The following is a 22,583-nucleotide window of genomic DNA, read 5'->3' as shown; positions in this document are numbered from 1 at the left end:
CCTGATTCCTTTTAAGGATACGTAGGCAGCCTTACACGGTTCGGTCCCATCAAAATAAAAATTCAAAATTCCCCAGATTCGAAGAAACTATGGCAGAAGTTTTAGTTTTGTAAAAAGATCTGATTCCAAAAGTTGTAATTTTGAACCCCTTCATCTTAAATTATTTTGAGCCTGCATGCCACCCTTTCTTTCTAACACTGTCCAAAACCTACACTACAATCCAAAAAAAAGACTTTCTGATCAACTTTGAGGATGCCAAGTCAAGTGAGATGGAGGTATGATTTACATCATGGGTAGCACCTTTGTTCATGGGCACAAGGAAAAGTGAATAAATGAGAGAGTCTTATTGGTGAAAACCCTCACGAGCACCATAGGGCGATGGTGAGTCGAGAGAAAATTCAAATGAGAGAGTCTTATTGGTGAAAACCCTTACGGGCACTGTAAGGCGACAATGAGTTGAGAGAGGAGCAAATGAGAGAGGCTTGCTGGTGAAAACCCCTCGGGGCATTACAAGACGAATGAGGTTCATGACTTTATAGAGAAATTAAATTATGGAAACCCCGGTTTTGAAGTATGAAGACATGGCATGAACTGAAATGTGATTAGTTAGATGGATTAGGCTAATTAATCTGAAATGCATGTCATGATCATTGGAGCCAGTTGCTTCATTCAGATAAGTCTCTTTTCTATTTTTCTTCAAATAGTCATCTCTGTTTTTTTTCCTTTTTTTCCTAATTCTCGAAGTCACTTCGCTTCATTTCTTTTGGGTCTATTTTTCTAAGTCTCTGTCAAATTAGTCTTTGTTAAGCAAGCAAGAAAGGACTTCAAAGCTCATTACCAGCTTTTTATTTTCACCAAGCAAAATTCGCCCATGCACATCACAAATGACATGATTTAGAATGAGCAATGCGGTGGTAACTGAAGTTCAGGTGGTCAAGGAATTCGAGAATTTGTAGGAAATACAAAGGTTCAACAGTTGTCAGGATGAAAGTGCCATACGACGAGTTGAGTGTAAGGGATTCAAGTCATTCAGAGGTTTTGTGGTCGAGATCCGATCAAAAGGTCAAACAATTCTTTGTAGCCCGAAGCAGCTAATCAAAATGAAGCGGGATAGTGGCAGAAGCAGACACTTTCAGCAAGGATGCCACAAACTAATCGCCACATTTTCAAACTGATAAAATTTTCTTTGTTTTAAGCAGGGGCAAGAAATCTTGTTTGCTTTGCCAGGAATCCCCCATGAGGAAAGCATGTTCTAGATAAGTTCAGTTTTAAGTTTTCAGGACCCTCCTGGATAATGGGAGTTAATTTCAACTGTTCAGGACCTTCCTGGATAATGGGATTTAATTTCAGGTTTGCAGGACCCTCCTGGATAATGGGATCTAGTTTAAAATTTTCAGGACCCTCCTGGATAATGGGATTCAACTAACACTCAAGAATGTTCCTGGCATAAACTGGGGCAGAACATTTTCTTTGTTTTGTCTGTGTTGTCATGATTGCAGGCGCCCACCTAGAGAACGAGGGAATTCATTTCAATTTTAAGTCATCAGGTACCCACCTGGAGAATGAGGGAATTTATTTCAAGTTTTAAGTCATCAGGCGCCCACCTGGAGAACGAGAGAATTCATTTCAAGTTAAAGTCAGTCATCAGGCGCCCGCCTGGAGAACAAGGGAATTCATTTCAAGTTAAAGTCAGTCATCAGGCACCCACCTGGAGAATGAGGGATTTCATTTCAAGTTTTAAGTCATCAGGCGCCCACCTGAAGAATGAGGAAATTTATTTCAAGTTTTAAGTCATCAGGCGCCCACTTGGAGAATGAGGGGATTCATTTCAAGTTAAAGTCAGTCATCAGGCGCCCATTTGGAGAATGAGGAAATTTATTTCAAGTTCAAGTCATTAGAAGGCGCCCACTTGGAGAACGAGAGAATTTATTTCAAATTCAAGTCATTGACAGGTGCCCACCTGGAGAATGAGGGAATTTATTTCAAATTCAAGTCATTGGCAGGCGCCCACCTGGAGAATGAGGGAATTTATTTTAAGTATTAAGTCATTGGCAGGCGCCCACCTGAAGAATGAGGGAATTCATTTCAAGTTAAAGTCATTAACAGGCGCCCACCTGGAGAATGGGGAAATTTATTTCAAGTTCAAGTCATTAGCAGGCGCCCACCTGGAGAACGAGGGAAGTCATTTCAGAATTCACTTGAGGTTTCAAGTGAGTAGCAGGAGCCCGCCTGAAGAATATGGTCAATTAAAGTTAAGAAGTAGCAGAAGCTCGCCTCAAGAATGCGAGTCAACATTTCAAGATGCACAACAGGACTGTAGAAGATTCAAGATCAAGCTTTAGAAAACTTATAGATAGGAATCTTGTAACTTATAGCTAATAGGCTTGTTTAGTTTCTTTTCATTTTGATTTTGGTGTAATAAGGAGCTCAACAAGCAGTAACAACAGTAACAACAGCGAAATCACAGCTATTCGGTAGTCCTAGCTACCAAAATTCTTAGAACTATACTGACCTGATTCCTTTATAGCCATGGATATGTAGGCAACCTTCGAACCAAGGTTCGGTCAAACTTTTTCAAAACGCTTCCCATGGAGTATCCAAACGGGCAAAAATTACTCGTATTTGCTCACTTTATCTTTGCCCGAAAACTCTTCGTGTTTCTGAGCAAAGAGGGGCGGCTGTGAGCACGTGATTTTTACCCGACGGAAAATACTCCTACAAATTCAATATAGGTTTTTCTAATTATTTTAATTTTTATAGAAGTTTTAGGAATTTCTTGTTAATTGTTGCTTGCATTTAGTTGCATATTTAACATTTTAAAATCATAAGAAAAATACCAAAAAATATCTAAAATATTTCATGCATAGCATTTTAGGTCTTAATTGCATTTATGATTTAATTACATAAGTTAATTGCTTTATTAAACAAAAAAAGAAATTGGACATTTTTACATTTTTAGCTTTCAGTTGTAAATTAGTAATTTTCTTTCATTAGTCTTAAGTTAATTAATTATTTTTATGTTAGAAGTAGATAATTAATTTAATTCTACAAATTAGATTGTTTTAAAACTTAACTTTTTTATTAGGATTAATCAATTTTATTAGGGTTAAAAAATTCAAAAAAAAATGATGAATGAAAGAAAGGCTTTGTTTGGTTCCGGTTTGGGCCAAAGCCATTTTTCAGTGGCCCAATGCATCTCAAAACCCAACTCTCCCCAAGCCCAGTCCGTTCCAGCCCTCACTTAACCAAAACAACGTCGTTTTAGTAACGGCGATCTTAGCCTTTGATTTTCTTTGATCGAACGGCTGAGAACTCCACACCCGAAACCCTTATAACTGTCTTAAGACCCTCCCCCCAAACCCTAGACACCCCGCTCAGACCTCTCTCATCTACCTCTCTCACCCTCAGCCACTCACCACTGCCCGCCGCCCGCCGAAAATCATTTACTGCGGCGGCGCAATCCCAAATTCTCCCAAAATAATACCCTATACTCCTCTCCTCATCCTCAACCCAATCCTACCCCTAGTTTCCACAAAATCCCCACTAAATGTCCTCAATTTCGGATCTAAAAAAATAAAAAGAAAACCCCTGGTTTCTTTTTTTCTTTTGATTTTTCGTCGAATTTCAAGGCTCGATTCGAGCCGAAATTTATGCTAATCGATTGTTCTCAGTAAGAACAATCGATTAGTGTCATTGTCGGCTCATTTCGAAGTTGCTGGAGGTCGGTCGATTCGCCATTTCTTGGCCAGTGTTCGTCATCACTGAATGGTTTGGTGTCTTCTTGGTCTTGCTAAATCGTCACATCCACTCATATTTCCTATTTATTGTGTGATTGATTAATCAAGTTTTAATTTTTGTCTGCATGCTCAATTAGATTAGTTAATAGGTCGATTTTGTTTAGTTTAGAGTTAGTATTTGGTGAAGTCCTTGATTAGATTTAGGGCCCAAAATATGGTTTTGTTATTTCTGATTTTCTATTTTGGGATTCTTCTATGAATTCAGATTTGCACTTGTCTTGGGACAATTGTCCATGGAACTTGGCCCAGACCTAAGCAGATAGTCTGTTTCTAGAAATAACAGCTGGCAATTTCGGTTAAAAAATATTCTTTTCTTTCTGACTTTTTCTATTTTTTACGCTGACAGGATTCCCTCTCCTCCTTCTCTAATAACGACAGCCCTTACATTCTATATAAGAGACTTGATATTCACACACAAAAGGGGAGGGAGAGGTCACACAAAAAAGGGCCTCTGAAATTCAGACTATCCTTTTCATTTTTTAAAAGACTGATTTTGAGACTCCAAATTTCTGAAAAGTTGAGAAATCCCTTCTCATTTAGCAAGAAGTTGGTTTTACAGTGTCATTTGGTCTTGGGTTTAACTGCTGGATTTTTGGTCTGAAGGTTGGAGTTATTGTGTTTGTTCTTGCTGTTGATTGATGTTTGTTGTTGAAGCTGAGTTCTTTTCCCTGGTTTTCTAGACCTTTATTTGGTTCTTTTCATTTGTTCGCCTACTGTTAGGTATGTAACACTCCAATCTGAAACCTCTTTTAAATATGGAACTGAAGTTGTAATTGTTCAAGTTTTGCCTATGTTTAACATTTTGTGCATCAAAGATGTGCGGTTATCTTGTTTATTATCAAATCCATCCACTTTTTGCTTTTTGCCATGGTAAATAAAGTATATTTCAGTTGTGATTACTGTGATTGTGCTGCTGAAAATTTCATTAGGATAGAGCTATTTGGTTTTAAGGTGAAATGATTTAGCATAAGTTTAGTCCATGAATGGAACAAACTTATTTGATACTTTAGCGTCTACAGTTTTCTTTTAAAAGTCGAGTGTGAGTTATTTGCTTTCAGGGATCTAATTGAGTATGAATGTCATTGTGAAGTCTGTAGTAGTTTAAGTAGTAATATGAGCATGATTTAAGTTAATGACATGAACTTATGAGCAATAGTATGACTAACTTTTGGGGTTTTGAATTGTTGTGGTTCCTATTTGTTTGTTATTGGTCTTGTGGAATTGTTTGAGCCGAGCTTTATTCTTATACCTCCGAATCTACATTTATCCACTATTTACTGTTTTTCATACTCTTAGGTATGTAAACGCTCAACATAAATTTGTGATGTTTGGGGATTCAAATTCTCTTGCAACCTCCAGTTCTTTAAAATAACATATTGAAAGAAGTTGTTGGCATGATTTTTCTCTGATTATCCCTTTGTGTGTTGAAATCATGAAAAGTTATAATCTTTTGAATTTTAAACTGTTGTTTCGTTTGTTTCAATTGTGGTAAGTTGGATGCAGATTTGCAAGATTAGCTCTGTAGCTATCCTTGTAAATGAAACACTATTTTTTGAGAATTGCAAAGTGTCACATGGGTCGGAATTGAGTGTCTTAGCAGAAGATAATGAGATGGGAAGCCAGGAGTTTATTTTATATGAAGTCACAACTGATAATTAGCTAAATGCAAGGATCGCTAAGCTAAGTTTATTTTGTTTATGACGAGAGCTACGTAAATGCATTATCCATTTTGTATAATTTCGATTGATAGCTAGTTCTACGTTTTTTTTCAAAGAGTTTATATGGATGTTTCTGTCTTATCTTTGAGGCCTGGGGCGTTAAACATGCCTTATACATGCTTCACATGAAAATAGATGTTTGAAAAGGAACTATTTTGCTAATGCTATTTCTATTCTTATCTGTTGTGGCTTCCTTGTTTATCCCAGATATTCTAATGCTGGAGTAGCTAGCGTATTTGGCAGAAGTTTTGCTTCTCTTTGCTTTTTACCTCCGTCCATATTCACCTTTCCAGTTATTTTAATTAGCTCAAATGATTTTGATATGGGATTTCACTAACTAATTTTGAAACAAGCCTTTGAGATTTAAACATACGCATGCTCTAAGTCAGAAGCTAAATTGATACTCTTTCCCAACAAAATGCACTCCATAAATCTAGACTTTGCACGCGAATCCCAAATTTTAGGATAATAGAATCATAAATAACCGTAGCCATGCTTTAGGCACGCGTGTAATCGACTTTCGTAATTGTGTACACGTTCGCGTGACATGATTATGATTTCCCAAAATAAATCAAAGTATGTGTTCGCGCGACTTTGGCCAACAATATTAATATTAATAAAGCGGGACTAATTGTGTACACGTACGTGTGACATGATTATAGCGCACGGAATGAAACGGATTCACACACATGTGATCCGTTTCAAAGATAAACCCATAAGTGCCATATCTAAAAGTGGTAAAAGGTAAAATGCACATAGGTTCTAAAATATATAATTAAATAATTTAATTAAGCCATATATGATTAAAGCGACCGTGCTAATACTACAAAATTCGGGAGTGCCTAACACCTTCTCCCAGGTTAACAGAATTCCTTACCCGGTCTTCCGGTTTCGTAGACTTTGAACAGAGTCAAAGTTCCTCAATTTGGGATTTAAAATAAACCGGTGACTTGGGATACCATAAATTATCCCAAGTGGCGACTCTGAATAAATAAATAATCTCATTTCGATTAATGTCACTTAAATTAGAAAAACTCCCTTATCCCCTATCCCCGCAGAAAAAAAGAGGTGTGACAAACATTACACAGTGACTATGAATAACTAGTGGCCGATACGTCTGACCTTAATGAGTGAAATTATATATTGGCTATTACATAAACGATCAATATAACTATGAACCGCAACGATGTAATTTATATTAGCGTAGTATATGACTACAACCTTAGTCAATGGACTTATATTATTGCTATGAATAACTAATGGCCGATACGTATGACCTTAATGAATAAAATTATATATTGGCTAATACATAAACGATCAATATAATTATGAATCGCAACGATATAATTAACATAGGTTATATGACTACAACCTTAGTCAATGGATTTATATGATTACTATTAATATCTACTTATTATTATGGTTTGAATTAAATAATTTAACAATTGAGGTCAAAATAAACATTACACAGGGACACTTAATTCATTAATATTTTATAATTAAATTGCTAATAAGGTCCCAAATCTAACAACTGATGTCAAAATTAACATTACAATGGGACTAAATATGCAAAATACACATTTTAATTAGGTTCCAAATCTGCATTTTACTAAACGTTATGGTCAAATATGCCTTTTTGAACGGTTGACCATGTATATATACACATTCACCCACACAACCCTAAAGACATAAACACACACTCTTACACAAACCCTAGAAAATCAACTATGGACTCCTCTCCCAGTTCTGCCAAACAATCCCTATCTTACTCCTATTCTGATGATAACGAGGAAGAGCATAATCCAATATTTGAAGTGCTTATGAGTTTGGGCTAAATGAGTTTCTTACTATTATTTTTGATGCCTTAACACTAGATAAATATATGCATCGGTATATTTTTGATGCCTCCGGCAGTGTGGCTTTGTGTTTTATTGTTTAGGGTTAAAAGTTATTACTAATATTTTTTCTTCTGTTTATAGCATATTCCAAAATGAATCTACGAGCATCTTCCTGAAACAAATAACACCGCGCTTCTTCAATATGGTGGCAAAGAGTGATTTGTAGGATTGAACATTGGTGAACGAAGAAGGTTGGAAAAATTTTGTGGTGGAGAATGATATCAAGCGAGGTTGGGTCGTTAAATTTGAGTTGGTTGAAATTGCACCATTGTTTGTTGTCTTCAATGTGCAAGTGAAAGGACAAGGAACTTCTGAAGATCCGGTTGAAATTAATTAGTTTTTAGGTTATGTTTGTGTTGCTTTTTTCTTTTTTTTTAGCTTTTATTTTTAAGTTCATTCAGTTATGGTATGTGTACTTTTATTTTCTATTGAACTATGAATGATATCAAGTTTCTATCTTCATCCAGCTCTCGTGTGTTTTTTGTTATAACTGTATCTTTCTTTTTTTCTTATTTTTTATATCATTTCAAAAGATCAAACAATCTTGAATTCAAAAGAGTTAGGAAGAGTAAATAAGAGGTGTAAATGCTTCATTGAGAAGTTAAATGGTTGGCATGTGAATAATTTTGTAAGTAAACAAGATTCAATATCTACATGGGAATTCAAAATTGTAGTTATCAATACAATTTTGGTAACCGAAATAGTTAATACAATTCAACTAACACCATTAGTTTAGACAACAACTCTATTCAAACCCAAACCAGATAGTCGTACCAGTAATAGGTTGTTCGTTCACTGACAAGATTCTTTAGGCTAACTAAAATGGAGGATTCTTTAGGCTAACTAGAATGTAAGTAATTTCAGTGGTTAAATTATTAGGCTAATTAAGAATCTTTTTTTTTCCAAATACTGGAAGAACATATATTTTTTACAAAAAAATATGACATCGATCCTACTTGTGTGAGTTCACGCACTTAGCCACTTTGTGATCATAATGACAATGTCATATATACCATATGGAAATATACAAACTCAAATACGTCAAAAGACTCATATTATGATTTTTTCAGATTTGCTCCACTAATTAGAAAACTAATACAATAATATCTTTATCGAAATATTTTCTCCGGTTCTAAATAAGTACCCGTATAAATGAATATCTTGTGTCCGGTCAAACACGAAATGATACACACAAGGATAGATGTAGTATTCTAATGACAGGTTCAGTTGAATCTATAACTTTGAGTCAGACTATAAATTTATATATAAAAATTAGTGTGGTAGAAATACCTATTCACTCACACTTAGAAGAACATAGGTGAGTAAAAGATAAAAAAACAATCAAGTATTAGGTTTGTTTAAGTATTAGGGCTTTGAAGAGGGATGAAATATACCTTAGGGTTTTGTTTTCGGCCATGTAGGGTTGTTTAAATATTAGGACTTTGAACACCTTATTATACAAAAGATAAACGAAATACACAATCAAGTATATGTATATTGACGAATAAATTGAAATGTATACGCGTATACTACAAAAAAAGATGAAAAAATATGTTTATGGGAAATAGGGTTTGCATGCTTGATATTTTAAATGTATTGGGAAGACAAGCATTCAATGGATGAGAGAGATTCAAGGAGAGGAATTCAAAACCTAACGGGAAGGACATTTTTGGTATAAAATTAGCGCAAAAACCCTATATTTGAGTGTGATTTTACATTAATACCTCCATTTGGGCCATTGTGGCCGAAAAGAGTGCGGCAGAAAGGAATTTTCCTATAAAAATTTGACGTAGTACACATAGCTTACTTTTGTGTTTCAAGACATTGCAAAATAAATGAGAGCTTTGCAATCATAAAATAGATTTGTTTAGCCTTTGAAAATCAAGCTCAGCTTATCTTTTAAGAGCATTATTTTACTTTTTGGGAAAGTTACCAGGGCAAGGAACATGATACAAAGTCTGTTTGAACTTTTGGATCAAATCAATTTTAAAAGCAATTATGAACAATAACTAAAATGTGGGTATCCCTGTTAACAAGATAGAACAGACCTTTATTTTGCCACTCTCATAAATGCACAGTGGAGAGCTCATCATAATGTGAGAAAGCTGTGCCCCTGCTCTTGGTTCTATCTCGTTGTCTTTTTCTCCTGTGCAATTTTGTTGGTTCTGCGCTTTTGGAAAAGATTAACGTGATAGAAAATGTTAGAAATTAACGTGATATTCGTTGTGACATAAAATGTTTTTTCAATTTTTTAAAGTGTTTGGTTTAGCTACAATCCAAAATATTCACGAGACACAAGGAGCAATCATTCAGAGACCGCTATTATCGTCGGCAGTGCAAATTCATTTCGCCTGTCAACAATAAGAAAGTGAAATTATTTTTGCAAAGTAAAGGAATGAAACCGTTTTAAAATAGGCAAAATACATAGACGTATTAAATTTGTCCAGAATCCCCCTACACACATTTCTAAGTGAATTATTTTCTCTCCCGAAACACTTATATCACTCTCACAACATGAGATGCTTTACACGTGTGCCACGTCATCACCCTGTCAGTAACATGCCAACGCCACATCAGAAAAAGCAGGATTTATATGCACTAATAGCCTGTTTGGCCAAGCTTCTCAAGAGGCTAAAAATATATATATATTTTAAAATACTTTTTTTTCCTAATTTGAGATGTTTGGCCAAGCTTGTTTTGGGAAAAAAAATATTTTTGGGAAGAAGCAGAAGCAGTTTCTGAGAAGCAGAAAAAAGTAACTTCTTCCCAAAAATAGAAGCAGAAGCAGTTTTGACTTTTTTTCTTACCAAAAATACTATATACAAAATATAGTAGTATATACCAAAATAACTGTTAAACCTAATACTTTGGATATTAATGTATAAATATTTCTTCTTATTTTTAGGATAGTTTTCTAATATATAGTGACTTTAGGGGTGAATGCTTTTATATTTGTTAAATGATTTTTAATATATTTAACTTATATTAAAAGAATTAAGTACTTTTAAATTTTATTTTCATATTTTACTTAAATAAAATAAAAAGATTTAATTATTGCATGTAATAACAAATTTTTAAGATTATTTATTTACTTATAATATTAATTATTAAGCAAATCTATTCATGTCCTTATTCGTAATTTGATATTTAAAAGCACCTTCTGAAAAACTTGACCAAATATAAATTATTGCTCAAAAGTGCTTTTAAGAGTGATTAGACAAACACAAATTGCTATCTCCAAAAGTACTTTTTTTAAAATCAATTTTAAAAAAATAAAATTTTAAAATAAGCTTATTTCTCCAAGACCAAACAGCCTATAAGTCATTTTTCTCGTGCAAGGCTTCACGATTGTGTTTCAAAATTAAAAAGCATGAAATGCAGAACTCCTTTCTTCTTTCCCTCTTAATCTTCAATCTTTGTGATGTTTAAAGCATACTCTTTCTTCTCTTTTACGTTATTTTCTGTCACTTTAAAAGCCATGAAGAACCGAGAACTTAAAATCGGAAAATCAAATTTGTTGGGTTTATTGTTGGTTCGAATCCAGTATGCTTGAGCAATAGCTACTAAAATTCATTTGTTAATATTGGTTAAAGGTTGAAAACGTGATTACACACTCATGGTGGTGAAGAATCCAGCAAACACCATTATCGATAAATGGCGCTACTATTTCGAGTGGGTGTTGCTGAATTTTGTTGGGTCCAATTTATGGAGTCTATATCTAAAACTTGGGGCTATTTGGTGAAGGATTTTGGTGGTTCCATAGTGAGGAAGGATAAGGGGTGAGGAAGAAGGAGAAAGAGGAAAGATTAAAAATTTCAGAACTTTAATTTTTTTAAATTCGTATCTAATTAAACTATGTAGCACTTACAAGTGAAATTGAAGGGGTATTAAATTTTGAGCAAATAAACAGCCCCTTTTTCACATTCGAGAACCTCAATCTTTTCCTTAGACCAAAATGATTCACCAGGAAGGAGATAAAGGATTGCCACCTATCACAATTCACAACTTGAGAATAAGCCACATTTATTGGATTCAAGAACGAACTACAAGCTACCCTAGTGAGGGGATAAACAAAAAGGTAAAGAGGAGTAAAAGGAAATTCAATTTATTGGAAATTTTGCTAATGAAAAAAATACGTGCTAGTCGCAATGATTCTTGTCCGACTCAATCCCTTTACCATTTTGTTGGGGAGAAAAAGATGTGTTCATCAAATCAAAAACCAACTTTTGTTTTGTGATTTCATCCATAACCTTAATCATCTCCTCTGAAAGATGGTTCTTGGAATCACCCACTTTGCCTTGTCTGAAAAATATGTTGTTTGCAATAGTAGGGATAAAAAATCCAGTGTGTGTACCATCTTTATTCACCTCCAAACTACTTAGCTTCTCAAAGCTGCAAAGTTCTGTTATTTTCTCTACAATGCCTTCACTTTCTTCCTCCAAAGAAAAAGGCTGTCCCAACAACTCTGCTAATTTCTTTGCATGAAAGATTGGATCTTTTTTCAAGTCCTCGTACCTCAAGAAAAACACCTTCTTTGGAAATTCTAAACTGGCTTTATAATATCCCATTACATGATCCCAAAATGGACCAAAGGGGGAACACCCTTTAGTAAATTGATCAAAAGCTTCTTGCAGAGAAATGGGAGGCACATCTTTGGGTCTTAATTTCTGCACAAAATGCCAGCAAGAAGCTAACACATCTTTTGGGTCACGAAACACGTATACTATTTTGCACTTGGAGTTGGAGTCTTCACCACCTACTATAGACTCTGGTAAAGAATTGAAAGCAAGATGAGAATGCATAAGAGAAGTGTTTGGTGTTGGATTTGTTGGGTGCTTAAATGCATAGGCCTCTAACTGGGGTACTAACTCATGTGGATTTGAAGAGAGCAAAGGGTGTGTTTTATAATCATATTTTGTTCGGTTTGTAATGGCAAAAAGAAGGGCCTTGAGCCATGTTGTGCCAGATTTTGGTAACTGGCTAATAAGACATCATTTGGCTTTGGCTTAAAGTGTTGCTGAAGAGCTATAAGACCGTGGAGTATTCCTGTGGGATACCAAAATTCTTTGTATTGGTGAACATGCCCACTCAACCAACCTCTTTCTTTTGGAAGCTCAGAGAGAATTATATCAGGAAAATCTTGGTGATTTTTGTGGCTTGTTTCATTGGTGTCACCATTTGTGAGTAAAGGAGAGCTTTGGGTAGAGAGTAAGCTTGCCATTGAGTTAATGGAGTAAAAGGGTGTAGAAACTCTTGCTACATTTATAGGACAAGCTTTGGAGAGCGGGTCAATCAAGACCGGCGACTCCCACATCGAAATAGGATTCATCTTTTACTTTTTAGGTTGACAGCATATTATGCAGGGAATCTCACGTCGAAATGAGATAGGAAAGCGAAAAATTTTATAAGGCATGACACAAACTCATATGATATGCGCGCTTACATGCGCTTTCGGGACTGTAACCTGAAAAATAAATTCGTGCTGAACTAGGCCCAAAGCGGACAATACGTGTCAATGAGCTGCACTAAGGTTTCTTTACCTCTGGTTAATGGTTATAAACCATGGTAACATATTCGGGAAACACGAGGGACTTTGACGAAGATATTTGGAGTAAGATGGTGCATTTTTTTTATTTATTATTTTGGCGCAGGAAGTGTTTCTTTCCTCTTCTTTGTCCGTTCTCTATCACAGTTGAAATGTGACGTACTAGTCTATATATTGTAGCAATTATTTTCATAATTTGATTCTGGTCATCTGATTGATTGCCTATTTTTAATAATTATCAATGAATATCATATTCTGATTTCAATGAATATCAATTAATCATTTGATTTCGTATTCAGCACACACACGAGTAATTTGTTTTAGAGTGCATTGCAACATTATTGAAATGTGACATGATCAGACCTGGTACGATCTTCAATTTCCAGTTTCCTTAACAAGTGAACCCAATAAGAGTAGAATCAGCTTTCTTCTCTTTCAAAGGTGGGATATCTGAGAATTTCCTACTAGAAGTGCAAGGCTTCTATTTCATTTTTAGAGTTCCGGGTCTGCAAAACCAAGAATTCTAATATATTGCTCAAATACCTAATCCTGAAACATATGGATTGCAGGACCATCAATTGAATTTCCTGCAAAGTTTTGTCAGTCAGTGGTTTGGCCTCTATTCTAAAATCGAAGTAATGAACTAATGAAGTAAAGAAATTTGTTGAGACTGGTTACCAATGGAGAAACAATGAACGTCAAGAAAAACATAGTAGTCGCGCTGATGCATAATATCATAAATATTCAAAATAAAGCACTTACATATGTTGCAGAACTTATATGTTACAGCAACTAAAATAATTGGATTCGCGTATAGATCAACAAAAGAACGAAGATAAATATTTACCTAGATGTGATCAAAGGAACAAGATTATTACAAAATTGTTTGAAAAATATTTTCTACCATTTGTAGAGACAGAGAATTGCTCTAGTATATAATATCATATTCCTTTTTCACTCTACTTAACTGAAAGAAGACTAGGTAAGAATCTCTACTAGGGCAAAATTGTCTATTTCTAACTCTACAATGATGTAAAATACAATCCTAGAACTTTAAGAATGGGGACTCAGTACTCGAAAAGTATAACATTTCAATGTGTAGCGCAATCCTGAAGGTATGGGTGCGTCTGGTTTACATACCGTTCCCACAAAGGCCTATACCTGCTAATGCCCAACTTAAGCCATGGTTTCATGTTTCCATTGAAGTGAATCACCGCTGCACTCTCTATCAGGCGATTGTCAACATTCGCGTCATAGCCTAATCCCAACACGTGCCACCTCCGATCAAGTGGCTCCGTCATACCATAAAAAGCTAATAGCCCAGGTGGAAGGGTTCCCAGCTTCCAAATCGTCCTATCATCATTTTGTTCTATCCAGTAATGATATCGAGCAGTAACATTTGCTTTCCTCCACGCAATCAGATCAAAAACATTCATACCAAATGCCCATCCACAGGCCTGGGGATCGAACTTAGAGCTTATGAGTGGATTTGAGAAATTGAGATACTTGTAATAACGATGAAAAGCTTCAAGACAAGTTTCCACTGCTCCATTCACATTTCCATGCAAATCCAGTGAAAAGAGAGGTGTCAGATCTTTCTGAACTACAACGTCGTCATCAAGAAAGACAATCTTCTCCAACTGGGGGTACATCTCTGGAATGTAAAACCGAAGGTGATTCAACAAATATATATACTTCGGATTCCGGAACTTTGGCTCGATACTTGTATCCATAGATCCGTCAAAATAATACTTTCTGGAGTCTGCCGCCAATAGCTGTTTTACAGCAGGAGAATAAGACGAATTCAACCAAGCGAAGTTGTCAATATTCTGTACTTCTACTGTAGAACCTTTGAAGTCATTGTTCAGAAACCAAGCCTGCATCAGTCCGTAGTGTATTGAATCTGTTACAATATGGAAAATAAGCTGCTTAGGGTGATCAGCATTGGCCACGGTTGAGTTGATAACTACTGAAACAGCCACCAGATTATCTGAAAATATGCAGAAGTGATACAAGTTATTGTCCACTAAACGGGGTGAGTTTCTCCTCTCATCTGCAAAATCCTGCAGCGACTTTCTTGTAAGCCAGTCAGCTATGAGCTTGATTTCTAGGCAGTGCAGGTTTTTGGGCAGGGACTCAGCTGTTAACTGTCCAAACATCATACTCTGAACAGATGCTGCATTAGCACGCTCTTCAAGAGCTTGAATATGTGATTTCATTGTCATCATAGTTGTAGCAATATCATAATGGGCATCCTGCGCCTTAAGGATGAGGGAAGATAGACTTCGTATGATCGGCTCAGCTTCATCTAGAGAAATGGGTTCTTCTTTCATTGCCGCCTTTGATAGTAAAAATTGACAACTTCTTATCTTTGAACTTAGCTCCCACGCAAGATGAAGGTTATTGTGCTCTTTTGCTATAATGATGTAAGCTTTGGCTAGTGTCATTTGCTCTGCTAATTGTCTGGCGTATGAATTAACACTTGACATTTCTTGTGTGAGATTCAGACGCTCATGCACAACCTGTTCATTCCTGGACTCACTTTCCTGGAACAACAGAAAAATTTAAGCCACTTGATTATCTAAGTATTTTAGAGGTAAAATAAAATAAGATAGAAATCAGCAATTTATCCGCTGAAAGACAACTATATCTGTGAAATCCAATACTTTGGCAAATAAGACCTACCAAAAAAGTATAGGGAAATGGGATCACAATTCTCATTTCTCACTAAGACAGATCACAAAAAATAGAACTGCTAATCAACAATAACACTTTGTACCTACTAATCCATAATTTCAATCCTTCTTTGTTTACAGTGTGCACTTCAAAAGGACCTTAAAATAGTTTGAGTTACTTTTACATATTGTTAAGTCCTTGCTCTAAACCAGTAATGAATCAGATGGGCAATCACTTTCAAAAAATCTAATTAAAAGAACTTAGACAAACCTGTTAAATCAAATTGATGTGCCAACTACAAGAAACACAATAGCACATTCTATGCTTGTGCATACTTTTATTTAAATAAAAGATTTAATTGTTTCTGCTAAAAGAAACTCTGACAAGTAAATGATCAAATTTTGTATTAACTGGCTATGTTGGGAGCAGGAATTAGTAGCTGGCGATGGACAAATAAGAAATTGGTGGTAGGTTGCTGTCAGTCTATACTTGTATTCTCTTATTCCTAGTTCTTTATTACTTGTTGTGTCATTCGCTTCCATTACCCTATTACATTGATGCTGCTATTGCTTGTTGCTTTATTTTTATTGTTCCTTGAGCCGAGGGTCTATCGGAATTAGCCTCTCTACCTTTATAGGGTAGGGGTAAGCAGAATCAAGAAGATCAAAAGTCACCATTGACACAAGCACATCTCCAGTAAAAAAGATCAGAGCAGACAAAAAAAAGTAAATTATTTATCAACAAGATCTAGAAAACCAGGCTTCCAGTCCCCCATAGGCACTTCTAATAACAATTATATAGAGATCAAGTGACACAGTTCTGAGTGCTTAAAGAAGATTTTCAGTCTGGTTTTAATTGTCGTGCTTCAGCAGCAGATTCTGAAGTCCAAGAACCTTTATCTCTCTGAGATAACAAGTAAAATCCTTCTCCCGAGGTTCGTGACCACAGCATATTGGCATGTGTTGGAAAATCACCTTATATGTATTCTCTCCTTGTCTCACGCTACTGTACATAACTTCTATTCACCTTTTTCATTTGTTAACTACTATACAAATTGAGAAAGACAAAGGTAAAAAGAAGCCACAACAAGCCACTAGCATTTGCTTGAATCTCATCGTCATATATATTACGCTCCCCCTCCTCCCCAAGACAACCATATAAAGAAGTGGGCGTGGCTACATAAATTGAGTACATATGTGTACAACTACGCGTTAACCCCAAGCAAGTAGGGATCGGCCATATAAATCCTCACTGGCCATATCGCTCCGTTTAAGCATATCTTATACAGATGTGTATAATAGATATTTTTACCCCTGTCAGTGCAAACCAATTGAAAAACTTTCAAAGGGCAGAGAAGAACTAAGATCTAGTTGAGTAGTTCTCAATAAAATATCGTCACTTGCTGTTGAAAGTAAAGGCTTGAGCTACCCTGAAGTCACTTGCTTATGAAACAACTTTCGCAAAGGAATGCAAAAATCGCAGTCATCCAAATGTTCCAGATTCTGGCTTAGGGCACATAAGATAGAGAACCAATGCGGAATGGCCCCACAAAGTTCATAAATAGATTAGAATTGAAGTTATATAAACTAAGAGAACAAGTCATCACACATGTTAATGCATTGAAAATGAAGTGCAGATTTACCATCCTAGAAAGCTACCAGAAAACAAACATGTCTAGCATAAAAGAGAGCACATTCTCAGATCATAAAACTCCCTAGAAAAAAGAAGGAACATTTCTACTATATCAAAAAGCAAGCTCATTGAGCTTGAACTATTATATATGATTGCCAAAGCAAGAAAAATTACGAGAACCAATAATGATCTGGGTCTAGAATGTTCCAGGCTTACCAAAATAGGTTGTTCGACGTGATCCTGGTGATGATGAACTACAAACAAAACGAAACCTGCAATTGTGAATATTCCAAGAAGCGACCAGATCCAACAAGATAGCCTCCTTCGAACCGGGCGCCGATAATCGGCCGCCCGCCGCCGCATCTTTTACCCTTCTCTTCCACAGGAAATGAAATCAACCTATCCCCTGAGATTGAATCCACAAGTGGGAACAGATAAAAAGCCCAAATCTTTTGACACCCAAATCAAGAATTTAATTAAACCCGTCCCTATATTCAATCAAGAGTATTGCAGCAAACTCATTGGTCAGATTCGATCAATAAAGGCAACGGAATAAAGAATGAGCTTAAGCAACGTGGGATGCCAAAATGGTCTTGGCCAAAGGCATAAAAAAAAAAAGACCCTTTTATCAAGCCTTAATGAGATTTTAAAAGCGAGTTCTGATACAAAAAATGGGTATAGGAGAAAAGCTAAGTGAAGGCGAGTTGAAGAGTAACAGAAGATTGGGTTGAATGTGAAGAGGACAACTTTTTAAGGGGGAAAGAAGGGTCTATTTTTGGTTCACGTAGCAAAGGAGGCAATTGAACAAATCTAATAAAGGAGGGGCACTGAGCAGGACCAGCACATGAATTATGAAACAACAGCATGTGCCACTGTGTTTACAAGCAAAGCCCCTGTGCTGTGTAGTGGAAACCTTTACAATGTCTCGCCGGTCATCCTTGTGCTGAGAGTTGAAACTCAACTGATGGAAGAATATATTTTACGAAACGGTAGTGTGTACGCAGACCTTATCAGAGGTTGTTTTCGATGGACTCTCGGCTCCCTCCCTCCAAGACCTCCCCACCTTACTCTTGGGCTCACTCGAACTCACAAAGATAAAATGAATTATCACATCAAAGTTAAAATGAGATAGATTAATGAATTAAAATTCTAAAATAAATTGAAAATAGTAGTATAAAAATTAAATGATGTCAAATATTTTGAAACCTCCCAACTTTCAAATGAAAATAATGTTTAAATCAATTGAAAGGAAATTTGTGATGCCCGTGACAGAGGGCAGGCCTATGGGGGCGGGTTAAGCAGGACCGATAAGGGTAGGCTTCTAGGCTGACAAGCTTCTGAATAAGGGGTGCACATATCACCTTAAGCGAATCTCACATCGGAACAGGAGAGGAAAATGAAGAACTTTATAAGTCATAATACAAATTCACATGGTACGCGCGCTTTTGGGCTCGATGTGGTGTAGCCCAGAAAGACAAATTCGTGTGTGCCTAGACCCAAAGCGTATAATACATTCCATGGGTTTGGACCGTGACAAATATGGTATCAGAGCTGAATCTCCCTCGTTTACGACGGTAGGACAAACCTTAGTGGTCTACTAAGCTTAACTTGTATTTGCTAGGTTAGTGAAAAACCGAAGTCTTGTAGCCATCCCACAATGATCTTGTAGCACAATCTACAATATGGCTGCTAGCACAGGTTTCATAGTAGCTCTACCTTTATTATTAGCGCCTCGGCGATTCCACATAATAATGTGCATGATTCCATTGTGAATTATGGATCTCTCTACTCTCTAGATTGTTGTCTTTCAGTGTTAGCTCCATCACTGCTACAAAGTTGAACTAGCTTGGACTTGTTAATTTTCTAGTAGTGAGCGAGCCTTTCAAAAGACATGTGACTAAGACAAACATTTTTTCTATTGTTTTGTTTGAACAACACTGGAAGGATCTGTGACATATTTTTGGGTATGTAATTGTCTCCTCTTGTTGTTTAAATATGAAATGTCATCTTCTCTGGAGCTCAAATTAAAGCATTTTAGATTCTTGATAATATTATATGTCATATCATCATTGTTTTCCTGTACAAATAATCAGACATACAAATGTCTTTCTAACATGTTCGCACAACATACATTTTAGAAAAGTTACATACAGAAAGGACAACTAGGTGTACGAAGCATCCCGCGTTCACGCAGGATCCGGGAAAGAGCCGCACTTCAATGAGTATGAAAAAGTTACAGATAGTATGTAGAAAATTTACGAAACCAAAATTAGCTTAAGTTTATGAAGGATTTAATTAGATCTGCAAGAACGAACCATCAAAAATGGAAATTTTTTATGCTTTCATCGTAAGGCAAATAAGCAGGCAATTGACTTTTCCTATATGCTATTTCTTGATCAGAAGAATAGAGAACATCTATGTTCAACTAAAATTAGTTCCTCTCATATTTTGTTTTGTACAATTCATTTATCTGATGTAGAAAGCAGCTGCTTGCTTCGTGCCCAGCACAACAGAATGAAAACTGAAAAGATTCACTCAGTCCCACGTACAGAGATTTTGTTTAGTACTACCATAAATCCAAACATTGAATCAAATTACAGTAAAACAATTGGATTAAGCTAAGAGCCAAAAATCCTTGTGACGCTTAGTAGTAATAAGATATCCTCCATACTTCCTGCTCTTCCTTCTCACAGCAATTGTCATGCACTTTGCATTCTGAATACAGTGTTGTACTACTTTGCCTCTTGACTTTTTCCCTGACCAAATCTTGCGCAGGCGCCACATTATCGATCTTTTTCTTTGTCCCAACACGAGTAATGAGACTTTTCTTTGCTTGGCTGCTTCAACAATTACATGACCTTTTTCCTTCCCTTCTTGCACTGCTATCTCCACTTGGACCTGTTAACATACAAATCATCGCAATTAAAAGACGAAGCAGATTTAGGGTTGGTTTTGTGTGTTCAATTGAACCCATCGCCTTTGAACCAGGTATACATATGCGAAAAATAAAATGTAAAATTATAGTAAGACAAAATTTATTCTAAGCTAATTGACTTTAAATTCTGAATTTGCATCTAAGTAACATGAAGATTGAAATCAAATGAATTTTGTCCATGGCATTTCTCTCTCTCTCTCACACACACCGCTGATTGAATGACTGAATAATGAGACAATTTTTTTAGCAGCAAGTAAACACATGCTAGCATGAATCCAAAAAAAGTTGGAGTTTACTTGTCATGTTGAAGTATTGCCTAGAGAAAAAGATTGTTTTTCCTAATAAGATTTGGCCAGTTGGCTTAGGCCAACTAGAAATACTTGACAGCACTAATTAGTTAGGTTTGTTAGTAACTTTCCATGTGATTTGGTACGGACATATTTGGACTGACTCTGCCCTCTGCATCTAATTAACACCACTTGCACATTTTCTACAGCTTTCTTAGGTGAAAACAATAGTTTTATGGCTTCCGTGTCCAATCAATCAAAAACTCAGATGCAAAGCAATTTCAGAACTCAACTCACCCCTGGTCTCTTTGTTTGGCACATACTTTTCAGGGAGTTAACAAGTTCATAGGCCCTCTGATTAGTGTTTTCATCTACACAAATAATAAGAAAAAGGATATTAGTATAACGAAAGAAATGTGGTGTTTTTGGGTTAAAAAAAGAAAGAGTAAACTAAATATTTACATACCTTGTTGAGAGGGCTTGGTTACATAAAGAAGAATAATAGTATCCTGGGTTTGAACAGTATGAGTAAGTGCCCATTGAAGAGCACCTTTGGCTTCAATACTCTGATCAACCACAACCATGACTCTATTACTAGTGTCGGAATCCGGCCTAGACTCATCGCTGTTGTAGTTCATCTCAATGCTATTTTTGCTGGAAAATTCAGACTTGTTATCATCGGATTTGACCAAACTAAGCGTCTTCTTGTATGGTTGACAAAGAGAACCGCGGGGTCGAACATGGACTACAGTTCTATTCATGCAAAATCCTGGTAATTTTACACGTACACGCATCATCTTTGATGGTTACTTTGTTCCAAAAATGGCTTTGGGGAGGGGAAAGAAACAGGGGAAATTTCTAATGTTTGTGGGAAGTTTAGTGCTAAGTTCTGTATGTGATTTGGGATATGTTATTTATATATGTTGTGACTTGTGAGTCTTGTGACCAAAGTTAATGGCTTAAAGGTCATGCCAATCATTTTAATTGAATCTGTTTTTATCTTGGATTTTCCAAAGGGTGAGGTGGGCTTCTTGGTCCCTTGACGTGCTTAGCATGAAGTTGGAGTAGACCCGTACTTGTTGAATTAAATGTTGTCACATTTAGTCAAATCTTAGGGAGGAAATATGCATTTCAATTTCACCCAGCATTACTCCTTCCGTCCCAAATTTAGTTGTTGGGACTCGGGGCAAACGTTTTATAAAAACAAGAATCATTTATTACTCCACTTCTTTCCCAAACTTATCCTTACTATTTTAATTAGTGGAATATTATATAAGTGTGATGTTTCAAAGAGGGATAAGTGATAATTTAAACAAATAGTCTTATGATTAAGATTATTATATGTCTTTTTAAGAGGTACCCAAGAAAATTAAAATAACAAATACTATCTATCTATAATTAAAAGTAGAAGAAAAAGCATCTCATTAAGCTTAAGTGGCATAACTACATATAGCCAAGTGGTATTGTTAAGACAAAATAAACTACCTTTCTAATTAAAAAATATTTTAAATTTTAAATATTGAATCAATTGGTTACTCTATTTGAATTAATAAATATAAATATCTTATAATTATCTATAATAAGAAAACAAAAAAATATATAAAAAAATTACCTATTCAAATTATGGAGTACTTTCAAATTGAAGTTTTAAGCTTATTTTAAAATAAAAAAATAAAAAAAAGAAAAAATAAAAAACTAAAAATTCAAATGGAATGGATAGTAGTTTCTTTCTAATATCTATCTATAATTAAAAGTAGAAGAAAAAGTAATCCCATTAAGTCAAGTGGCATAACTACAAAAAGCTAAGTGACATTATTAAGACAAAATAAATTAGCTTTCTAACTAAAAAATATTTTGAATTTTAAATTAGTTACTCTATTCGAATTAATAAATATAAATATCTTATAATTATCTATAATAAAAAAAAATATAAAAAAAACTACCCATTCAAATTATGGAGCATTTTCAAGTTGAAGTTTTAAAATTATTTTAAAATAAAATAAAAAACTAAAAATTCAAATTGAATGGATAGTAGTTTCTTCTCTCTCTATATATATATAGTAAAATAATTATATACGGTTAAGAAAGAAGAGGA

General features: G+C 35.4%; 2 protein-coding genes and 1 pseudogene across 2 annotated transcripts; all 3 read right to left on the bottom strand.

Moving 5' to 3' along the window:
• Positions 1-11,419: 11,419 nt before the first annotated feature.
• LOC107827809 (flavonol 3-sulfotransferase-like) lies at positions 11,420-13,112 on the bottom strand (annotated as a pseudogene).
• Positions 13,113-13,774: 662 nt separating this feature from the next.
• LOC107827810 (hexosyltransferase GAUT11-like) lies at positions 13,775-18,246 on the bottom strand. The gene is made up of 2 exons (XM_016655009.2): positions 17,483-18,246; positions 13,775-15,504 (listed from the first exon to the last, which is right to left on the bottom strand). The coding sequence occupies exons 1-2, from the start codon at positions 17,627-17,629 to the stop codon at positions 14,050-14,052; spliced, it is 1,602 nt and encodes a 533-aa protein (XP_016510495.1). The 5' UTR covers positions 17,630-18,246; the 3' UTR covers positions 13,775-14,049.
• Positions 18,247-19,781: 1,535 nt separating this feature from the next.
• On the bottom strand, positions 19,782-21,438 carry LOC107827811 (uncharacterized). The gene is made up of 3 exons (XM_016655011.2): positions 20,955-21,438; positions 20,786-20,859; positions 19,782-20,164 (listed from the first exon to the last, which is right to left on the bottom strand). The coding sequence occupies exons 1-3, from the start codon at positions 21,283-21,285 to the stop codon at positions 19,880-19,882; spliced, it is 690 nt and encodes a 229-aa protein (XP_016510497.1). The 5' UTR covers positions 21,286-21,438; the 3' UTR covers positions 19,782-19,879.
• Positions 21,439-22,583: the final 1,145 nt, after the last annotated feature.

Source organism: Nicotiana tabacum, chromosome 4, assembly GCF_000715075.1.
Source record: "Nicotiana tabacum cultivar K326 chromosome 4, ASM71507v2, whole genome shotgun sequence".
Lineage (NCBI taxonomy): Eukaryota > Viridiplantae > Streptophyta > Magnoliopsida > Solanales > Solanaceae > Nicotiana > Nicotiana tabacum.
The sequence above is the reverse complement of the archived record's forward strand: the minus strand, read 5'-3'. Positions and strand labels throughout refer to the sequence as shown.